The sequence below is a fragment of the Chiroxiphia lanceolata genome, chromosome 1 (genome assembly GCF_009829145.1).
Source record: "Chiroxiphia lanceolata isolate bChiLan1 chromosome 1, bChiLan1.pri, whole genome shotgun sequence".
NCBI classification, from domain to species: domain Eukaryota; kingdom Metazoa; phylum Chordata; class Aves; order Passeriformes; family Pipridae; genus Chiroxiphia; species Chiroxiphia lanceolata.
In genome coordinates this window covers 139,248,113-139,271,080 of record NC_045637.1, presented here as the reverse complement: position 1 = coordinate 139,271,080, position 22,968 = coordinate 139,248,113, and the positions used below count along the sequence as shown (strand labels likewise).

The 22,968-nt window shown below is 36.5% G+C and overlaps 1 protein-coding gene and 1 long non-coding RNA gene across 2 annotated transcripts; both read right to left on the bottom strand.

Annotated features, from left to right (window-relative positions):
- Positions 1-10,529: 10,529 nt before the first annotated feature.
- Positions 10,530-11,139, bottom strand: LOC116798694. The gene is made up of 2 exons (XR_004360934.1): positions 10,995-11,139; positions 10,530-10,651 (listed from the first exon to the last, which is right to left on the bottom strand). It is a non-coding gene; the product is annotated as an uncharacterized LOC116798694 (long non-coding RNA).
- A 1,319-nt stretch (positions 11,140-12,458) lies between these two features.
- Positions 12,459-22,904, bottom strand: LOC116787824 (ATP-dependent zinc metalloprotease YME1L1-like). The gene is made up of 11 exons (XM_032689818.1): positions 22,805-22,904; positions 20,879-21,010; positions 19,837-20,002; positions 18,801-18,899; positions 17,633-17,742; positions 16,487-16,637; positions 16,285-16,392; positions 15,401-15,483; positions 14,475-14,565; positions 13,562-13,714; positions 12,459-12,475 (listed from the first exon to the last, which is right to left on the bottom strand). Exons 1-11 carry the CDS (start codon positions 22,832-22,834, stop codon positions 12,459-12,461), a joined length of 1,140 nt encoding a protein of 379 aa, XP_032545709.1. The 5' UTR covers positions 22,835-22,904.
- Positions 22,905-22,968: the final 64 nt, after the last annotated feature.

The following is a 22,968-nucleotide window of genomic DNA, read 5'->3' as shown; positions in this document are numbered from 1 at the left end:
AAAAACCATTATTAACCAAGTTCCTATAGAAAAGGAAACTAAAAATCAAATCCCACCACCTCCTCAAAATGTTTTGATCCTGTGCACACCTTCTCAAATTGGAAAAAAGTGCAGAGACCACATGAAGTTTTACTTGAAACTAATTTTATGTTAGTTGCTCAAATTTAGAGAGATACTGGTGAGGCCACACCTCAAATCCTGTGTTTGGTCTGGACCCCTCACTGCAAAAAAGACATTGAAGTGCTGGAGTGTCCAAAGAGCAATGAACCCAGTGAAGGGATTAGATCACAAATCTTACAGGAAGCAGCTGAGGGAGCTGGGGCTGTTTAGCCTGGAGAAAGGAGGCTCAGGGAAGACCTTATCACTCTCTACAACTGCCTGAAAGGAGGTTGTAGGGAGGTGGGAGTCAGTCTCTTCTCCCAAGGAACAAGTGGCAGGACAAGAGGAAATGACCTCAAGCTGTGCCAGTGAAAGTTAGGTTGGATATTAGGAAAAATTTCTTCACTGAAAGGTGGTCAAGCATTGGAATAGGCTGCCCAAGGAAGTGGTAGAATCACCATCCCTGGAGATGTTAAAAAAAAAACGTGGATGTGGCACTTAGGAATGCGGGTTAGTGGTGAACATGGATGCTGGGTTAATGTTGGACTTGATGCTCTTGGAGGCTTTTTCCAACCTTAATAATTCTATGGTCTGAAGAGTAATGATTACACTTATCACTAAGACATGTCCTAGATCACTTTCTAAAAGCAAAAATAAATTAAGCACAAAGCAGTTTTTTGGAGGAGTACTTAACATGCATGAAACCAGAAGTGCATTTCAGCTGATGCATCTTTCCAGGTCCACCTTTATCCCTAGGTGCTAGAGCTTTTTGGAGATTGATTTGGCTTTTTTGCTTTTTGGAAATTGAAACAAATAAAACCACCAATCGCCCTACCACATCTCCCCTCTATCTATGACAGCCTGAAAATTCTTATACTAAATTCTTTATAAAAGGTATCCTTTCTTGCAAATTATGTTAAGTTTCCTTCTAATTTCAGTTTTTTCTGTGATCTTTCTATCTGGAAAGATAAACCAAATTTGGGGGTGTTGTTTCATCACTAAGGCAGTTGAATATTCTGCAGAACTAGCTCTGTAATAATGAATAAATGTTTATTAAAAAAAGTTGGTCTTGCAATGCTGTGGAGCTAAAGAGGAAGTTTTGTTTCTAGAAGGAGAAACAATTCTTGAAATAGTAGTCAAAGATTGAAAACTTGTATTAATCTTAGAAGTCTGCTGCCGAGTTCAGTCAAAACCCAATGCAACTACAGCCCATATGGTACATCACTAAATTTCAGAATTACAGCCAGCAGCATTAAATTTCCAGGACAGGGCACTAACCACAAAGCTAGATCTGGGAAAAACCAACCAAAACCAAACCTTAACCCCATGCACCAGAGTCCCCTCTTCTCCCATGAAATGTTTCATTGTCCATATTAGTGCTTTTATTATGGCATGCAGTACAGCCATTTCTGCACTGATGATGCTGTGGAAGGAGCAGAGGATGCACTCACATTGGCCAACACCAGAGGAAGGTCTCTCAATAAACACTGGAACAGGAGTCGAGCTCTTGGAAAAAGAATGGAAATCTACCTCTGAGAAAAGTAGAGAGAGTGACCTATTTAAAGTTACTACTCTCACCTCTCATCCTGTTGTTTGGCTGTGTTTTAGAACATGCTTTACAAATAGCTCTCCTTGCTTCTAGCAGAGGTTTCCAAGCAGATCAAGATCAAGCTACCAGTGCCTTGATTGCTTTAATTTCAGTTTAAGGGATCGAGATTTAGAAAACTGTTCTGACATTTCAGCTGACTTAGGTCATCACTGAGTAGGAAGCAGCCAGAAAGAGCAGGCCACATCTTTCTCTGAAAATTTGCGTTTTCTTTGTATTAAGCTTGATGGCAAAATTCTGGCATGCCAGCCTCGGAAATCGAGAAAATCCAGAATCATGTCCAAGTGTGAATTTCTTATTTTATATGCCACTGTGCTTGTGACCAGTTTAAGGGTATTTAAAAAGCCAACAGTCCATCTGAGCACCTAGCTCTGCCCCGTTTTCAACAGCAGGAGGCTGTGTACTTAAAGGGAACTGAGGTTATTCTCACCCTCTGCCTGACATTTGGAAGCTGCCTTTGTGGGTTGACTTGGACACTAGGAACACACCAAAGCTGCTCTATCACTGCTCTATCCTCCTCAGCTAGGCAGGGGAGAGAAGATACCAAAAAGACTCATGGGTTGAGATAAGGGCAGGGAGAGATCACCAGTTACTGTCATGGACAAAACAGACTTGACTTGGGGAAATTAGTTTATTGCCAATCAAATCAGAAATAGAACCAAATATTAAAAACACCTTCCCTTCCCCCTCCCCCCGTTTTTTCCTGGTTTCAACTTCACTGCCACTTTTCTTTACCTTCCCCCTACAGCGGCAAGGGGAGGGGCGGGACAGGAAATGGGTGCAGTCAGGTCATCACACATCTCTGCTGCTCTTCCTTCCTCAAGGGGAGGAGGACTCACTCGTCTTCTGCTCCAGTATGGGGTCCCTCCCACGGGAGACAGTCCTCCACAAAATTCTCCAATGTGGATCCTTCCTACAGGCAGCAGGTCTTCACAAACTGCTCCAGCATGGGTCCCTTCCACAGGGTGCAGTCCTTCAGGAACAGCCTGCTCCAGCATGGGTCACAAGTCCTGCAAGCAAACCTGTTCCAGTGGGCTACTCTACAGTGGTCCACAGGTCCTGCCAGGAGCCTGCTGCAGCGCACAGCCTCCTTTGGGCATCCACCTGCTCTGGTGTGGGGCCCTCCACAGGCTCCAGGTGGAGCTCCATGGGCTGCAGGGGGAGAGCTGCTTCACCATGGTGTTCACTACCAGCTGCAGGGGAACCTCTGCTCCAGTGCCTGGAGCTTCTCCCCCCCTCCTTCTTCACAGACCTCGGTGGCTGCAGAGTTGTTTTTCTCTTATGTTCTCACTTTTCTCTCCTCTGGCTGCAATTGCTCTTGCACAGTAACTTCTTCCCCTTCTTAAGTGTGTTATCCCAAAAGCATTACCACTGTGGCTGATGGGCTCAGCCTTGGCCAGTCTAGGGTCCCTCTTGGAGCCTCTGGCTGTGCTCTATCAAACATAGGGAAGCTTCTGGCATCTTCTCACATATGCCCCCCATGTAGCATCCTCACTACAAAAACCCTGCCACACAACCCCAATCCAGTGGTCTCCTACCTCTGCCCAGTGATTATGTGAGGAGAAATTCCAGCTCCTAGATGCACCCAAAGAACACCAGAGGTCAAACCCAATGCCTGAACAGGTAAGCTTCTTTGAAACTCCACAGATGTCACATGCACACACAACCAAGAATGACAATAAACTCTTCAGTAATACCTGTGCTGTTAAGTTGGCCAGAAAGCAAAAGATCCCTTTCACACTTTATGGCTAATCTTGTAAAAATCTTTCATGATCCAATGAAATACCACTTCTCTACTTCTATGCATATAGCGAGAAGCTTTTGAATGAGAAGAAGATAAGTTGAACTTAAAGGACTTAACTCCCAAACAAGATCCCTGCATATAGATTTTAGTGACTTCAAAAAAAAGTTTTTTTGCTTTTATTTCTAAATGCAGATTCACATTATTTAGCAGGAAAAGTTCCCTTTCAAGTCCCACTACAGAAGCAGTAAAAAGGTCTGAATTTCTAGGGAGAACATTCCCTAGAAATCTCATTAGAGAGAGTGCAATTTTGCCATAATTCTCAAAATTTATTTACAACTTTAAATGTTATATACACCTCAATTTACATAGTAGGGAACTTGGTATTACATTTTATAGCAATTTACAATGAATAAAAAGAAAACCAATATGCATAATTAAAATTAACCTTTATTACTCCAAAAACAGATGCCAAATATGCAGTATATTTCTGTTTCTGTTGGCATATTTCTAAAATACATGTACAACTCTAACTAGTCAGCCTAGACATTTTGTATACTGTTTTATAACATTTGGAAGTTCTCCCACACGGAGTGGGATGTCACTATAGTAAGCTGACAAAAACAGGCAAAAAGAAAGTTACTCTGGTTTTGAAAGGAAAAAAAAAATGCATGTGCTCCTACTAAAAAACTAAGTTATAATCAAGCATTACTCAGAAAATTCTAAAATACTGTTACTTATAGTTTTAGGTGTAGCTACCAGTTTCCACTCACACTTATTGGCACCAGCCCAACTATTTTAATGTCCAAGTACGGTAACCTTCAACAACAATATGCTAAAACAGGCCCTCTCTGCAACACAAGCTTGTAGTCCCACAAGGTTACAATTGATTGTGCAGAAAGATTATTATCAAGATGTGTATTCATAAAAGCCAGTTCCATGAGGTCAAAAGATTACTGGCATTTAATTGCTAGCAATCACTTCCACTTGATTGGAAACTGCTTTTGTTTTTGAAACTTTTCTCTTATTTTCTTAGAATTTCCAGAGGTTTCGGTACAGGTTGAAAGAAAAGGTTTTATTTCTTTACTTCTACTGTACAACAGAACTGGGAATGTTATTTGAAACAACACATGCTTCAAACATTTTCTGAACTACTCTTTAGTAAGTAACATTGCCCTCTTTGAAGAAATTATCTGTTGGATTATCAAACACCCATATATAGTATTAGGAGAAACTAATTCTGTAGAATCTTCAGCAGTGTAAAAGCACTGTCATCAAAGCACTGTCATCCATTTACTACAGTTATAAAAATTTTAAGAATCTTGTCAGCAGCACATCAGAGATCACAGGTATTTCTCTTATCCCTGCCATGGTTCTGCCCCAAACTCGTCCAAAGAGGCTTAGACACATTTAGCCTGTTGGTTTTGCATTAAAATTTCTCTCCCAGCCATACATGTGTGTACTTTAATCCCAAGAGTACTGGAAACACGACCACTGATGTTTTTGCCTAACATGGAGCTCCCACAATGTAGCTACTTCATTCGTAGAGATGTCTGGTTACATTTCTAAATAAGAAGTCTTTAATAGTGGTCTCTAGCTCCAAATAAGAGTATGAGCATTAGTTACACTACACACTACTGGTTTACATCTCTGTCACTCTCCATAACACATTCCATAGCACACACTGTGAGGTATCACTTCAAACACACACATAGCAGCATGGTCCAGGATGCTGTGCCAAGACACAGTGTATCTGCACACTTTTCTTCTCAGCTTCAACACATTTGATTGAACCAAAATGCTGAATTCAACCCTGAGATTTAGCCGCCTGAATAACTTCTTGTGCGAAGAGTATAGGGAACAGAGGATGAGAAACTAGCTTTATTTTGTGTCTTTTTCTGATGAGACACAACAAATAGATGAGTTAACAGAAGCTCACAAGAGACAGACTAATATTAAGTGACACTAATGCCATACACATCAGGAAGAGGAAAAAAAGGCTATGCTGCATAAGACTACTGCATTGCTAGATGTACATTCTTCAAATTATCAGTTACATATCCCAGAAGTTATCATCTCACTTCTAGTTTTTTCCCCTCTAGAACAATTTGGATTTCTTTGGCATCCAAAGTCATATTTCAATAAAGCTTCTGCTAAATTCTTGTGTTCTTTTGCATGAGTCTTCAGGATGTTCTTTGCTCGCTCATATGAGTCCTAATATTAAAAACAGGTAGAAGGAGATTTTAAGATTTTAGAACAAAAACAACAGCAAGATTGCACTTTAAAAATTGTTTCCAGGAAATACAGCTTGAAACAAACATTTAAAGTTGTGCCTTATATTTCATAGCTAGCACAGCTCCTGACTCATGAAGATTTAAAACTTAGCTGGCATAATTGTAATGAAAAACAACCAAACACTTTACGTCACCTTTATTTTGCATAAGTAGGACTAAAAATAAAATCCTGAGACAAACCTTAGTATTTTTATATATGACTTAGAAAAGACTTACTAGATTTGAAAATTTCCTGATTTTTATAAAATATTTAGTTTTGCATTATGAGTAGAGCTACAGCATCCACAGATTATTCCTTAAAGGCTAATAAAACTCCAAGTTTTATTATGCATTTTTAAAAAGCTGAAAGTTACTGGCTACTGAAAGTTACCAGTTGCTGCAGTAGATGCACACTGCCAGCATTACCAGCCTCAACCTGTAGTCCTGCATGGTAGTTCTCACATGACCAAGTCAGTCCAAAAACAACTATAGCAGATGTTTGATCATTTAAATGTTACGATATAAGTAATTTTCCTGCCTGTACCAAACTATTTCAGACTACCACAGCAGTGATTGCGAAGTTCAGTGATTATCAAACGTTACAGATTTCCCTAAGCATCTGACACTGATCCCTGTGAGGAACAGGATACTGAAGGCAACTCTTTGATCTGGTATGGCCATTCCTGTGATTCTATACAAAATTATAGTTATGAAAGATGAAAGTAACATAAAACATTCACATCTGTTCTAAAACAATTTATAGCCATACTTTTTTCCCCTATTAATTGAATAGGCAAAATACAAATCCTGACCAAATGTAAGAGGAAGTGTTAAAAGAGTGTACTAAAGGACCCAACACCACCAACTCGATTCACACTACTTGTCCATGGCATCACCAAGTTTGACATGCACAGATTCAAAGTTGCAGCTACATTAAATACTTTGGATACTTTAATCCACCTGTATCTTTCCACCAGTATACATCACAAAATGAAACAATCAAGCAAACAGATATTCAACACATCTCAAACTAATGTATCAGAGTGGAGGGGGAGAGACTTACCCGTAGAAGCGTCCTTACTTCCTGTTCAATTGCAGACTGGGTTTCAGGGCGACTTCCCTGTATCAGTGTAGGTCATAACACCAAGCTAAACAAAACACAAACATCTTTATCTTGCCACTCTTGCAGATCCTGATTAAGCATTTTCTTCCAGAAAACAAAAACCAAAATCCCTAGACTACTAACACTTGATGGGTAATAAACAGGACTAAAGGAGCTTCTAAAGAAAATTCAGTGTTGTTTCCGTCTCACCCTCCCAAACCCAACATTACCCTCAATTCCAAAATGTTTGGCTTTACAACTATTTCCTGAAGACATTAGTAACTTTCAAGGCCATTCTGAGGTGAAAATCCTGCAAGGTAATTTTTAAACTGTCAAGTACATCAGTTTTCTAGTTGAGCTCTCTATAGCAGGTCAAAAAGGTTACTCTTTTGTCAAAACTACTTACGTAGTCTCAGTGATCACTGACGCCCACATAAGCTTTAATTATAGAACAGAACTTGTCTTTGTTCCATATAAATATTAAAGGATGATACACTACCTTCTCATCATTCCGAATTAGTCACCATCAGTTTTGCAATTTTAGTAGCATTGTCAAAATCACTGGAAGCACCTAGAGAGCAACAGATCTAAGTCACATTTACTGAAACCAACTTAAACATGCCAATTCACAGCCTTGATCCAAAATTCTTTAAATACCAATCAGCTGACTGTCGTGATGTGATCAGTTCCAAATATGAGCTCTTCTGCTACTCTTCCTCCCATACAGACATCCATCTGTGCAAGCAACTGGATCTAGTTTCACTCCATCTGTCATTTCTGGGAGCAAAGACACCTGTAAGATACAGAACTGTGGTCAGGTAACAAAAAAACCTGAAGAAATACTGAAATAATCTCAAAATATTCTTGTTTCTATCCAAAGCAGATATAAAGGCTTTTATGCAACACTTTAACATGCTCGGGCCTCCTCCATGTCTGTGTACTCATCAGGTTTGGCTTGGAGGTTTTTAGTTAACCACTGAAATAGCTTCCAACAGACCATGAGCACCACACCAAATTGAGCAACTTAACCTACCACCAAAAAACCCAGAACAATCCGTTCTCCTTATTCCCTACACTGAGCACAAATCAGCTTGCCCAGAGGATTCAGGACATGGTTTTCATTAACTGAACACATCAACTTGGAAAAATGTCACAGAAATAGATACAATAGAATATTTTTCTGTACAAATGCTTGGCAGCTAAGGGCAAAACAGAAAAACTTAGGGTTCTATGCTAGAAACAAGACAGGTAACCAGTTAAGTTGAAAAAGCCACACTGGACAAAGAGCAACTGATAAAGGATGTTTGTGTTAGAAGTAAAGTTCAGCTGTGCTTCTACTTACCAGTCCTTTAGACAGTCTTCAAAGTTTTGCTGTGGGTGCTATTTTAACTACAGCAGAATCAAACTTATATTTCTTTCCTTGTACATTTGAGTTGTTATACTAGTGTATGCCAATTTACTTTTAAATGAAGGAAGAAAGCTTTCTATCCACAGAAAAAAGATGACCAGGGTTTTCCAAGAAATTGCTCATACTGAGTATTTCAACAGACTACAATATAATACACAAACACAACAAACGCATTGTTGGCAAATTCTCAACGCCACCAAACCACAGAAAAATAAAACTCAAGAAATACTAGTAAAAAAAAATACTAATAGAATAGATAGATTAAACCTCACGTGTCCCAGTGTAGTCCTCGTGTCATGATTGTGGCCTTGTTGATGGCATTGCATCCTTAGTATAATATGCAATGATGGCATGTCCAGACTCATGGTAAGCAGGTGAGTGATGGTTTGTTTTTCTCATCAATTTCTACACTTCTACGTTCAGGGTCCTTAAACAGAGGAAAATCAAATTAACTTTTTGTACAGCTGAAACCACCACATCCCCCATTGCATACACTCAAACGAACACAAAGCAGCTGAGGAACAGCATGCAAACAAAGGGAACTGACACTCATTAACTGCAAAATATTCACGAGTCAGATTTTAACATCTAAAAATCAACTGAACAACTCTACAAACAAGCTGCTTTTAAAGGAATAGATTAAGATGCAATCTAAGTAACTGAAAAAATTCCATGTCTTTTCTCAAGCAGGAACAGATCAGATGTTAGTGGTTATGTCTCAGATGTTATCTTTGTGCTATCACAGGACAAGCTAGTTAAACAGAAGTTCCAGGTTTTGGTCATTTATTTGCTCCTTTCCTTTACAGGTAAGGAGGGGAAGGATAAGAAATCAAGCCTGTCTCCCTCTGAGTTGAAGTACAAGATGCATTTTTGATTTTAAAATACTATCAAGTTTTAAAGAGTTTTACGTATTGCTTCTGGTCCCCAAAAGTTTCTATTCAGAAAGTAACTAATAAAAGATTATTTGCTAAAAAAACACAACAAACAAACAAAAAACACAAAAAAATAACAAAACAAAAAAACCCCCAAACCAAAAAACAAAAAAACAAAAAAAACAAACAAAAAAAAAAAACAAAAAAAAAAAAAAAAAAGAAAAAACAAAAGAAAAAAAAAACAAAAAAAAAAAAGCAAAAAAAAAAACAAAACAAAGAAACCACAAAATAAAAAACAAACAAAATAAAACCACAAAAAAACCAAAAGAAACCACAAAATAAAAACAAACAAAATAAAACCCCAAAAAAACAAAAGAAACCACAAAATAAAAAAAAACAAAAAAAAACACACACAAAAAAAAAACAAAAAAAAAAAAAAAAACAAAAAAACAAAAAAAATAAAAAAAAACAAAAAAAACCACCAAAAAAAAAAACAAAAAAAAAAAAAAAACAAAAGAAACAAAAAAAAACACAAATAAAAAAACAAAAAAAAAAAAACAAAAAAAAAAAAAACAAAAAAACAAAAGAAAAAAAACAAAAAAAAAAAAAAAAAAAAAAAAACAAAAAACAAAAAACAAAAAAAAAAACAAAAAACAAAAGAAAAAAAAAAAAAAAAAAAAAAACAAAAGAAAAAAAAAGCAAAAAAAAAAAAAAAAAAAAAAAAAAAGAAAAACAAAAAAAAAAAAACAAAAAAAAAAACAAAACAAAAACAAAAAAAAAAAACAAAAAAAAAACAAACAGAAAAAAAAAAAACCACAAGAACAAAAAAAAACAAAGAAAAACAGAAAAAAACAAAAGAAACAAAAAAAACAACAACAGAAAAAACAAACAACAAACAAAGAAAACAAAACAACAACAAAACAAAACAAAAAAAAAAACCAAAACACAAAAAAAACAAAAAATCAACAACAACAAAAAAACCCAAAAAAAACAAAACAAAAAAAAAAACAAAAAAACAAAGAAACAACAAAAAACAAACAAAAAAACAAAAAACAAAGCAAAAAATCCCAAAAGAAACCACAAAACAAAACCAACCAAAAAAAAAACCAAAACAAAACAAAAACCAAACCAAAACAAAAAAAACCAAACAAAAAACCAAAACAAAAAACCCCAAAACTAAAAAACTTAAAAAAAAAAAAACACCATACCCCAAAAAACAAAAGAACCTAATGCAAAAAGAAAAAAAACAACCAAAAAAACCCCCGTAACAAAATCAATCCACCAATCCCAAAACCAACAGCATAAAAATTTCTCCCTTTCCCTAAAAGTCTTAATCACACAAGAAAACCTCTGTGTACTGTAGTACACATGTACGTCTTTTGTATAAATCCTACCCATTAGAATTTTGTCCTTGGAGAATTCTAGTTCCTTCATGGTTACCATATCTTTTCCATCAACAGCTGCCTTCAGGGCAGCTTGATTTACAAGATTTTCAAGCTCTGCTCCTGAAAATCCTACTGTGCCTCGTGCAATTATTTCTGGATCAACAGCTGTGGGGGAAAAAAAACCCAAACAAATTTGTCATTATGAGTCCATATTGCTCCTACAACTGTAAGCAAGAATCATGTTCTATTAAAACATATGCATTAAACAAGGAATTTTCAGTATTAGAAGAAATAAGTCTAATTGTCAAGACATTCTGAACTGTTAGGGACTAGAAAGAAACACTGCCTCAGAAAATCGTTACAACACTACGTATTAGGTAATTTTTCTGTTCTTTATTAAAGACACGTGGTAAAGCCATAATTGCCAATGTAATATAGGGCAAACACATGAGAGGGCTGATACACTATAAAAACTGTTACATAAAAAGATACTATAGTATTTACTTACATGGATCATACTTGATTTTATTAAGGTACCACTTCAGAATTTCTGTACGACCTCTCACATCAGGCTTGGGAACAGTAACTTGCATATCAAAGCGACCAGGACGTATTAGAGCACTAAAGGAAATGGCAATTTAGTACACTGACTGAAAAATGCTGCAGTAAACTTACTAACATATCAAGGAACAAAAATTCATTGCTATTTCTAAAAACACCTACAAAGACTATGTCTCATGCACAGATGCAAAGAATATGTTTTTTTTATCTGCTTATAAAAGACCGATGAAAGATGTTTATTGACACGTGTTTTAAAGGGCTTTTTGCATTTGAGAATTTGCATTGTGAACAAGGAATTCAGCCAGTCAATTTTAAATGCTTAGAAGCACATTACTATTTCTTCAGTAACTCTGCAACATATGAAATACCAAAAACTGGTCATACACATCCTTTTTAAGAGGGAAAACCCGAGCCATAACACTGTAATACCTGAAGATTATCACAAGCAACTTTGTTGTTGTTACAGGTGTTTTCTGTTTGCTTTTAATATATGCTCTGTAAAATGATCAGTGCATTATACTCACTTATTCCAATGCTTCAGGGACGTTTGTTGCACCAATAATAACAACACCTTCATTCGGTTTAAATCTGTGTGGATAAAAGGTGAGAATTTTTTTTTGGACACAGAATTTACAATTTTGTCCATAAATACTTCTGTTACTTAGTTCAGTGACTTCACTATTATCAAGTCAAAAACTGCCAGTCGAAAACGTGCTTTCACACCATAACATGTGATCCAAGAATGACCACACTGAACCCAACAACTGTTTAAAAACATGCTCTGATCTGACTTGAACTTCATCCTTTAGTATACAAATCAGGCTAAAAAATTGCAGCTACTGTGTGACTACACTCAGAAGCTTCTGTATTCTTTACAACAAGGTCATTAATGCAACTGTTGGCAGTACTAGATAGTAGTCATAAAAGCATTTTAAATTTATATCCTTAAAATCATTACAAAAACTTATGTAAAACTTCAAAGCTGTCAAGGAGAAAAAGTTCATGCAAACGTCCAGAATACCAGTTAGTCAAGCACCTTCTGTGCCCTCAGAATCCATACACTTACCCATCCATTTCAGCAAGAAGTTGATTAATGGTCTGTCTTGAATAGGGGTGCATTGGAGATTCAATTCTCTTCCACCAACAGAGTCCAATTCATCAATAAATATAACACAAGGTGCATTTGCTTTTGCTTCCCTGACAAAAGGAAAATAGCAGAAGGGCGTTTGAACCACACAAAGGCGGCAAACAGTGTATCATGTAATTTAAGATTCTATTATTTCTATTACTCTTGGGTTATAAAGTGTTCTATTAGAAATCATCAGAATTGTCTTGATTTTAGCTTAAAAAAAAGGAAATGTATTTCTGAAATGGAGAGACACAAAGAGAAGCAAGGTTTTTCATCTCTTCATCAGTTATTCTTATCAGCTACAAGAAATCACCAGTAAAACAGATTAAGAAATTGTATTTTTGTATGAACTCCCTACAACAGTTTCTTTCATAGGCTTGGGTTAGAGAACATTTGCCTATTAAATAAAAACAATAGATATGTGATGATTCTCAACACTAACTTATTTAATAGAACCTGCTTGTTATTTAACAGTGAAGGGTTCACATTCAAGTTTACAGGTATTAAAACCACAAAATAAAATTGCAGTCATAACTTGGAAACCACTGGTTGGTACATGCATGCCAAGATGCAACTTATTCACCCAGCCAGACATATCTGTAATGCTATCGATGTACAAGTCAGTCATCTAAACTTCTAAAGTCAACAGAAGGAAATGCATTTTTAAGGTACTACACATATTACATTTTGCATCCCTTCCACATGAAACAAGTCATGTTTCTTCTACAAATGCAAACTATTTTGTACATTGCACATATTGACACTACCAATTATCCATTTAAGTGAGAAGCTGGATATCCCCCTCCCCAATATATTTGCATACTTAAAACAGAAAGCCTCTTTTGTGAAAGCTATAAATCTAATCATTAATTTTGAAAGTTTTATTATAATGTCCTTTATTTTGAGCCTGTTGATGGGTGTGAGAAAGTAACTATCAGCTTACTGCTATGCTGTGATACCATAAAGTTCTAATTCAGATTAACAAAAACTAAAAATATGAGGGAAGTAATTAAGAAGGTTAACACTACTTTTAACCTTAAATTTACAATTCAAAATTTACAACAATTTATGTGTGGCTAAGTTTATAATTTCAAATATTTCATTTAGTTTATAGGACATTTCATTTCTAATTAAATTACTTTTTCTTTCTTGGACTGTTACAACATCAGTTATAATCTTTGCTATAATTTCATCTGATGACTAAGAAGATTCTCCAATGCTCACAGAATTCTAACATTTACCTACAGAAGTAAAGCTTTATTTATTAGCCTCGTACACTTTTACTTTCCAGTAACCAGAACTGGAACTAATCAAACCATATAAACACCACTGAATACTTAATCTCCCACATGAAAAGATTTCAAAACCACAAATATTTAACTTACTGAACAGGCTTCGGATGCGACTCGCTCCTACACCAACAAACATCTCATCGAACTCTGAGCCGGACGCATAATAAAATGGAACATCAGCTTCGCCAGCTACAGCTCGTGCAAGAAGCGTTTTACCGGTACCAGGTGGTCCAACTAACAGAATACCTGAAAGACAAACAAAAAACCCAAACAAACCCACCAAATCCACACAGTCTTATTATATGGGCAGTTTCTTTCGTAGATTAGAAGAAATAATTTACACTTGGCTTCAAAAAGCTATTAACGTCCCATTTCAGATACTGCTCATTACGTGCAGCCTGAAGGAGCTTCCTGTGACAAATCTAGATACAATCTGATGCACATTTAAACAACACAAAGACAAACAGAAACAGAAACCTGAAGTATTCTACAAAATTACTATTGAGTTTAGCAGCTGAATCTCTAAGTGTTTTCTTCAAACTGACATTTTCCTGGCTGTTTCCGTGGAGCTTTTTTTTTTTAATTAAATCATTCCAAGTAATTGTCTTTAAACAGGATAGAGCACTAACAAGAAACAGACTTATCAGGTTTATGTATTTCAGATTCACTTGAGACTTCCACTGTGATCAATCTTAATCATCCTTTTAAATGAAAACATTTGTTTCTGAGCTGTCTAAGCAGTTAACGAGCACTGAAGGTGCTGCAAGCCATAAGGAAGAAATAAAGGCCTTTTAAGAGTTCAGTTACATAAATCCCCAGGGCACTGTTTATTAGTTTAATAAATAAAGAAGGCAATGTAAATTTTGTCTAAGTCCAAAATTTTCATTTGCATAATACATGAAAAAACCAGTAAGAAACTAGGCTGTAAATAAGTCACTCAGTATAGAACAAGCTACACAGTCATGGCTAAATAGGTCTTTCACTTCTGCTGAGCAATGGGTCTTACCTTTTGGAAGTTTACCTCCTAATACAGTAAATTTATGTGGGTTTTTCAGAAATTCCACAACTTCTTGCAATTCCTGTTTTGCTTCTTCAACCTACACATTATAAACATGACACAAATATAACTAAGCATTTATAAAATACTGTATGTTTTCTGTATATGAGTTTTTTTAGTAGAGATTAAGTCCCTAATTGCATATTGATCAAAAATACAAACAGAAAACTATAAAAGTGTACCACAAGATTTGTGTGGATACCAACTGTCCATGCATTTAATTCAACCTATCCTAGAACTGCTCACAGGAATAAGTAAACAGTAAACTTAGTAATAATGAAGGAAAAACCCAACAGTTCAAGACCAGATCTGAACAACAACATAAATACAAAATCAAAGTTCTACATCAAGATATTTGTCTAGTTAATTCATAAGATATTAATTCTATTTGTCTGAGGGGAAGGAAAAGAGGAGGTCCTCATTTTGCCACTATCAGTCAAAGAACAACTGAACAGAAAAAATAAAGCTATCCCATAAGCAGTGACATGCCCACTTTTTTCTGGGATTCTCGGTATCTCTTGTCCTAATATCAGAAAGAGATGGTACTAAGAAACAATCAAATGGCCTTATCATCTTCTTGTACCAATCAACTCTGCATATAATAGATTAACATGGCTATTATGGCCTGCCTTTTGCTATTCTAGCCTTTAAAAATGTCACTCAACAAGTAGAAAGTGCACCTTTTATAAGCTACTAAATGCCACAAAAATATAGAGTAGAACAGGAGTGCTTTAAGCCTTCCTTCATCTTGGAGTGGCCAACATATACAAAGCTTCAGTTCATACAAAGAAATTTCTTGAACAGAGTAAGACATTCTTCAGACTCACAATGATGAGTTAAACAAGAACTTGCAGACATTTTACTTTTAATCTTACCCCTTTTACATGTTCGAAGGTGACATTTTTCAACTGGATTGGATCAACTGCTGCATCAAAGATACTTGATGTTCGAAAGCGTACTAAGAGCAAACAGCAGATGACGAACAACAAATTTACACATAAAGTCATTTCATTCCAAGACTGGATTTTGCACTTGAACTCAACACCAAGACACTGACTTGACACCCGCCCTTTTAAAAGGGCACATGTCCATTTACAAGTGTCCAGCAAGAATAAGATTAATTTTTAAAAAAATTCCTTCAAATATTTGCAATTCATTCAGTGATGTGCTTTTTAGTCATGTGTAGTACAGAAAACTCTGCATTCAGAAGCATGTACATAGCCAGAGCTTCTCCCCTCAGTGTTTCTGCATATACTCTGACTTTCTTAAGACCCAGGCAATACCTTAGCATCAAGCTGAATATCTCCAGTTACATTAGCTCAGCCTTTGATTGTTCCACTGTTTACAATGGATTTCTTGAGATGACAATTTGACAATGCAAGTTTCTAGTTGCTATAAACTAGTCTGTGATTGCAAATTCAAAAATCAAACCATTTTGCCTATAGCTGATCTAGGTAACACCATCTAAACTGAAAGACAAATACATAATTGGTAAACAGTCTGACTTCTCAGGTTCCATGTAACTGCTTCACCAAAAAAAATAAAGCAATTATACTAACACACCACTTTTTTGTCTTCATAAACACTTTGTCATATTGTCATCTGAAAGGCTGTAGCCAGAAGCAATAAATAACTCTTTCATTAGTACACTGAAACATTATCCTAAAACAATCACAATGTCAAAATATATTTCATTTATGCTAAACCTGCTGGAAGAAACAACACAAGTGCAACAGCATGGGAAAAAAAGTTAACTAACCAGCATCAGAAAAGGAACCTTTCCCAGGTAAAAATGACGAGTATATAGCAAGATAAAAACAAAGAACGAAGAGAAAGAAAGAAAGCAAACGTGATCTTCTTAAGGAATCTGTAAAAGAAAAAAAAAAAAACATATTTAACCTGGGCTGAAATAAACTACTTGTTGATTGAAAAGACAAAATATGAGAACTAAAACAACTTACCAAGTGTTTTTTGTAGGAATACCTGGGCTTTCAAAAAGCCTTCTGCAAAACCAGTTTTAAAAGCATCCTGGTGTGCCTCTGGGATGTTTTTTGTTTTCATTAGCGCATCTAAGTTTTCAACATCAATTCGTCGCTTTCTCAGGATAAAGCCCTGAAATATTTTCCAAAACACTCTTAGTATACACTAAGTTTTGAGATAGTTAACTTACCACGTAGCTAGCATGGGGGATGAAGAAAAAAATAAATCACAAAAGCAAATAATTCAGGTGCTATAGGGTTAGTTAGATGATACAGAGCAGTCGCTTGAGTGTGGAATCCCCATGGGTCGAGCAGGGGCACCCTCATTTTTGCTGAGCAAATCAGTTTCAGAGTTCTCTCACATCCCAGTTCCAAATAGAAAACAGCCTAAGCAGATCTGTACACAACCAGATTTGTTCACTGGATTTAGTGGGAGTTATTAGCTTAAGCTTTTTGCTTTATTTCCAATTGCAAAGTATCTTTGTAAGTTTAGTTTTGATGGAGCTTTAACAAATATATTTCATGTGCCCTATCAAATTTACAAGCAGCACTGCATGGAGCTAGCTCTGGTTTATCGTCATCCACAGCATATCTAGTCCACAGATGAAATAAGCCACATATGCCAAAAAGAAGGGAAGAGTTCAAAGATAATTTACACAAGCAATAAGATCAAAGGCCTTAATTGGCCTGACTTCCCCACAACCAATTAGAAGCAAAGAGTATCTAGGTTAACTTGGTTTCATTATCTGCTGACTTGAAAACATACATTCTGGTATGTCAAACTAGCTGTACTTCTGTTCAAAGAAGTAATTAATTTGACTCAAAGCTATTTTTAACAAAGCCACAGAAACAGAATAGAGAAAGTTTTATTTCTAGAGTTTAAAACCATATTTATACTCTGAAACTATTCAACTAAATGTCCAAATAATCTTTGTATTGTTGATATATGAAGCAAATATGCGTATTAATAAGAAAAAAAATATGTTGCAATTAGCTCAAGTTTTAGAATTAAAAAATTCTTTCATACTAATGAAAGAAAATACCCCTGGAAAATTATGAAGGCTCATTCAAGAGAAAGAGGTGGTCTGAATAAGCCCAAAAGAACTTCATAATGTTACTCATATTTACCTTCAAAAGTGAAGAAAGTGAACTTTTTGTTTCTGTGAATTGTTCAGATGTTGACTGTAGGCGTCTTGCTCTTGATCTCAAAGTCTTAAAGTTCCGTGATTGTATGTACACTTTAAGCAGTAAAAATAAATAAAAGTTAAAAATTACTCATTATTATCACTATTAAAAAAATAGTCTAAGAAATTTCAGAAACTCTTATATGAGAGAATACAGAATATAATCTTCCCAACGTATCCACTGTACTGTAAATGGATACTTTGGTAACCACAAACCACATCTGTAATCTGAACTTGCACACTAGTTGCTTACTGTTTCACATAAAATTTTATGTTAAAATGATCAGGAGCTCATGTTGTGAATTATTGATTGGCCAACTCAGGGAATAGGAGACATGCAGCTGAATTAAATTCAGGCAGGCTGACAAACATGAAGCATTCAGAAACAAATCCAGAAGGATGAGAATAAAGCCTTATCTACAAGCTCAGCTGATAAGGCACCCTGAGGAGATCTGGAAGGGCTTAAGTCTGCTGTTACCTTAGGAACTGACAAAAGAAATGAAAGCACTATACATCATCTCCTATCACATCAGAAACCTTGTGATGGAGATTTTACCACATAAATCACAGAAGCCAAGAATATTTATCTTTTTTTCACTACCTTTTGAAATAAACGCCAATGCCAGTCAATTACATAGTTTTCACTAACTTTTTTGTTATACTATAACAGCACCAGATAAAAAGAACTTCTGCAGCTGATCTTTGACCCCTGTTCAAAAAAGGTCTAACTTCAACATTTGATCAGGCAGCTCTGCAGTACTTTAAAGCAACCACCAAAGCCCTCAGAAAGCTTAACTGGATGAGTACCGGATTCAACATATTTATTGATTCAAAAATAATAACTTCATCTATGATCTTTAAGAATATGATCCACAAATACTGACATCTTGAAACAAGATTCTATGGCAACACGATGTTTATTAACTTAATCTTGAAGTGTACTACTCAAATGCAAAAATAACTTCATGACTGAGAGTGTCAATATCACATAAAGTTCCTCCTGGAGCTTACTGTATTTCCTGAGTGATGCCTTTACAACAAATGTAAAAACACCTTCCCAGACTAGAAAAATACTGTAAAGATTAAAAACAATGTAGTTTATTGCTTTATACCTGGCCAACATCGAACATCTGAACAGAAATTTTGGAGGGGATTGGGATGTTGTCTGTACAAACAAGATGAGCGTAAAACACTGAAAACATCCACAAAACCTGTAAAAAGATGCAGCAAAGTGAAAATACATCGTATTTTAAATGGCAACTCAATATTACTTCTAGCACAGTTTGGTTTTTTTTTCCTTTCTTAAACAATACAGTCCTTCAGGCATCTTTAATTAAACAAATTACCAGAACATCTATCAAAGCTTTGAAGCATTTGCAACTATTTTGTTCAGGCAATTGTCTCTAGGCTATTTTTTTTTAATATCTCATATCACAATGCAATTTAATACTTTTTCTCTAATAACAGCCCTATGGTATTACTCGTAATACTCTTTCTCCCTATTGCTATACACTATAGGCAGTATCTCAAATGTCAGCTCTATGCTTCTTTTTCTAATACTTTCTTCAGCATATATTAGCATTCTACAGTGGCCTTACTTCCTGCATTTTAGACTAATTCCAACAAGAAAATCTTTAACTGTAAGGAACCACTCTTGGTTCATTTCAGACACAAAATACTCTACATGGACTGTTAGCAGTTTACCACAGGAATTCCTTTCTAATTAATGTCTTTGCATAACGTTGCTTCAAGAAAAAGGTAACAACAATGTAAACTGGAGATGTTTGTGATCGTGTTACATTAGTAGATTAGCAAAATCTAATGTCTTGGTAAAACAAACTGGTGGAAGAATTCACAGCTCAGGTCTGTCATTAAGACAAATGCACCTGTACTACCAGTTGAGTTCAGACAAGTTTAACAGCAGACAATTTCAAATCTGAAGCTGAATTTTTCTAAAATTCCCAAGTTTCAAAAACAACACTCTAGAGACAATCTATATACAATTAAAAATACATTAATACTCTTTTAATAAATATGCTTTTTAACTATGAATTATCTACAGCACAAGAGATTAAACTAAAGAATAACTGTATTCACCTTAATAATTTAACTCTCACCAATTCTCACAAGCACTTCACTCAAACATACCATGTTTATTTTCAAAGAAGGACTGAGCAGAGACGTACGACGTGTGCCACTGTGAAGAGACTTTGTTTTCTGCACAGTAGCCAGGAAGTAACCTGTTCACCAACTCTTTGAACTGGTTAGGTTTCAAATCAGACAATCCCAGGTCTCTTAAATTTTTAACTAAAGACTGAAAAACAGAAATAAACGTTCAAAATTCCTTTAAGACTACCTTAGGGAAAAAAACTCCCAGTAGCACCAGAAGCAAATACAGATTCATACACAGACAAAGGAAAAAAACAAAAAAACAACAATGGAATCACAACACGGCAATGAATAGTACAATCCATGCTGACTTCAAGGGTTGGACTTGATGATCAAGGGTTGGACTTGATGATCTCAGAGATCCTTTCCAACCCATCTGATTCTATGATTCTGAAATTCTGCAGTTAATGAGACTCAGTGTTTTTCCTCCAAAAATTTTCTTCGTTTTAAAAACTGTTGAAAGAAATTAGTTAAAAGAGAAGTGGCAAGATCTGATAATACTTTGCACTTCCTGTGTTTTAATTTTTAATGTCAAGAACAAGGAACACCTAATAAATGACATTTTAATAGAAAAATAAAAAAACCATGCAAATATGCTATTTAACCTATCAAAAACCTTCAACATATCTTAAATTAGTCAATTTTCTCACAAGTAATAATGAAAAACCTTGCTAGAACTTAGAGAGAAAAGACAACGTGGTTTGTTAAAAGTTATTGTTACTTTAGAGAAAAAACCTTAAGTTGAAAGTGAAAACAAATCCCCTCCTCATTTGCAAATTACTGAGACAAATACCAGCTTTGTTTCTTAATGAAATACTGCAACTTTTGTAGATTCCTGACTGAAGAAGCACCGACTGACTGCAGTTCTGTCAAAAAGTTACATTCTACATGGTAACATTCTGTTTTAGCCACATTACATTATTTTATAAACCAGTCGAGTATTAAATTTACTTAAACTGGTATTATTCAAATTTAATTTAGTTTAAAGTAAAACATCATTTTTTCTAAAGCTTTTTAGTACCTCAGTCTTCTGAGCCTCGTGCTCTGGGGAGGTGTCTCTCTGGACAGGCTGTATGGATGCTTTGCTGGCAGTAGTAGTGGAACTTTTTGGTGAATGAAAGGCATTGATAAGGTGACTCAGAGGAACAGTAGCCTGGGGAAAAAAAATCAGATAATGATTTAACCTTGTTTAAACTATTTAAACATATTTCTATTCCAAACCCTGACTTATAATTGTGTATCTTGTACACTGCCTTTTAACTAAGGACTTCAGCTTCAACACCACAGTGTTAGCTGATACCTCTATTTAAAGGGGGGGGGGAAAGAAAGTTTAAGTGCACACAACAGATTAGAAGCTCACAAAGCTAGGAAGAGGCAAAAAAACCAAAATGGGCTGTATTTCCTGGTTTCCAAACATAAGCTTAGTTTAAAGAATATCACTAGGTTTGCAAATACACAAATACATTTCATCAACAGTTAGGAGATACAAAGACTGCCCTCAATGAGTAGTTACAAAAAACCAAGAGACCCCATTCAGCTGATTTCCCCTTAAAACAACTTGAACAGAAAGCTCAGTGGCTGCTTTTGAATACCCTTAAATCACAAGGCTTAATCAACATTTTACTACTTTAGAGAACACTTTTCTTAAGTACTATTGATTCCTGTATTGTTTTCCAAACAGCACCTATTTTCATCTATAAAGTAATACTTCTATAGCTTGAAATATCCGTACTTTTCCTGCATTATACGAGTTATTCCCAAAAGCTGCCTTTATGTTTTCTTCCTTGGGAGCTCACTTTAGCAATACACCTGATATATACATAGACAGTCAAATCTGCAGTTCAGCAGCTTTCAGCTGACTCCACCTCATGAATCAGAACAGAAGCCCAGGTGCACCACTTATCAGGGCTCCTCCTCTAGCACATGACCACATCTCTGGTGAATATATGGTACAAATAATTTCAACACTTCCAAAGTCTCAGTACACATCACTAAAATGAGCTGAGATGCAACTGTGGCTGCTGGAATGATATCTGACTGAAGCATAATCAGGTATGCCTGTGAATATTCTTCTGCAAGAACTTCCATCTCTGTGTTGACTAGAGAGACAATGCTGCAAGACATGAAAACTGCCTCATAATTAATTGTCCAAAGTCATAAACAAACTCTGGGAGTTTACGGTAAAACCATAAAGTGTCCAGAGGTCAGAGCCAACATCCCAACCACTAACTTTCCTCCTGTATTTTCCACTGTGGTGAAATTACACATTGTTAGAAACATACAAATTCTTCCCCTTCACTACACTAACAAAAGCTATTAACACATTCCCCACATCTGAAAAGCACAATCAAATCCTATTGTGGAATAAGACCATCACATATTAATCCCCCTAACGCAAAACAAAAGTAAAACCATTGGTTCAGATCAAAGTCCACAAAACCCACCAGTCCCATCAGACTCACTGTCTAATAACAGATGCCTTCCCAACTGCATTCAGACTATTCTATATAATAAATTATTGACGGGGTTTTTCTCCACTAACGCTTTTATGTCGTTTCTTTTCGGTTTTCACACCACCTGACAATTATGAGCACCGTTTAACTTTAGCTGTTGCAACACACACCACCACCCTTCGCTTCTAGTGCAGACACTAAAAAGCGCCATCTCCGGTTGTTTCGTCATTTCAGAAGGCTTTCACTCTTCACAAGCTTTTACTGTACCTCCCTCTCTCTCCTCCGTTTACTTTTTCCCAGGTGCGGATCCCAGCCCCCCACCCGCTCCTCTCCCCGCTGCTCCTCCCGCACCAAATCCCCCGGAACGTGGCTCCTCCAGCCGAGTCCCGCAGCCCCCGGGCCTTCCGAGCGCCGCCGCCCGGACACGCAACGAGCCCCCGCCCGCCGGAGCGCGGGCCCCGCACTGGGCCGGGGCCGCCCCGCCAGCCCTTCACCTGCGGCTGCACGGTCGAGAAGGAGAACATCGTCCCGGTGGCGACGGCAGGCACCAGCGCCTCTCCCGCCGCCCAGCCGAGCCGTAGGAGCCGCCGCCGGGAACAGGAGCGGCCCCGCTGCGGGAAATGTCCGCCCGCGGCCGCGCTGACCGGGCCCGCCCGCC

Bases quoted from the DNA above. Each gene is read 5' to 3' on its own strand.
- LOC116787824 (XM_032689818.1), bottom strand. From the start codon at position 22,834: ATGTTCTCCTTCTCGACCGTGCAGCCGCAG. The intron at 17,743-18,800 runs GTATAAAGCAAT...TACTGCTTAAAG, and splicing joins AGATGTTCGATGTTGGCCAG to TGTACATACAATCACGGAAC. The intron at 13,715-14,474 runs GTAAGACCCATT...TTTGTCTTTCAG, and splicing joins AGGAGGTAAACTTCCAAAAG to GTATTCTGTTAGTTGGACCA.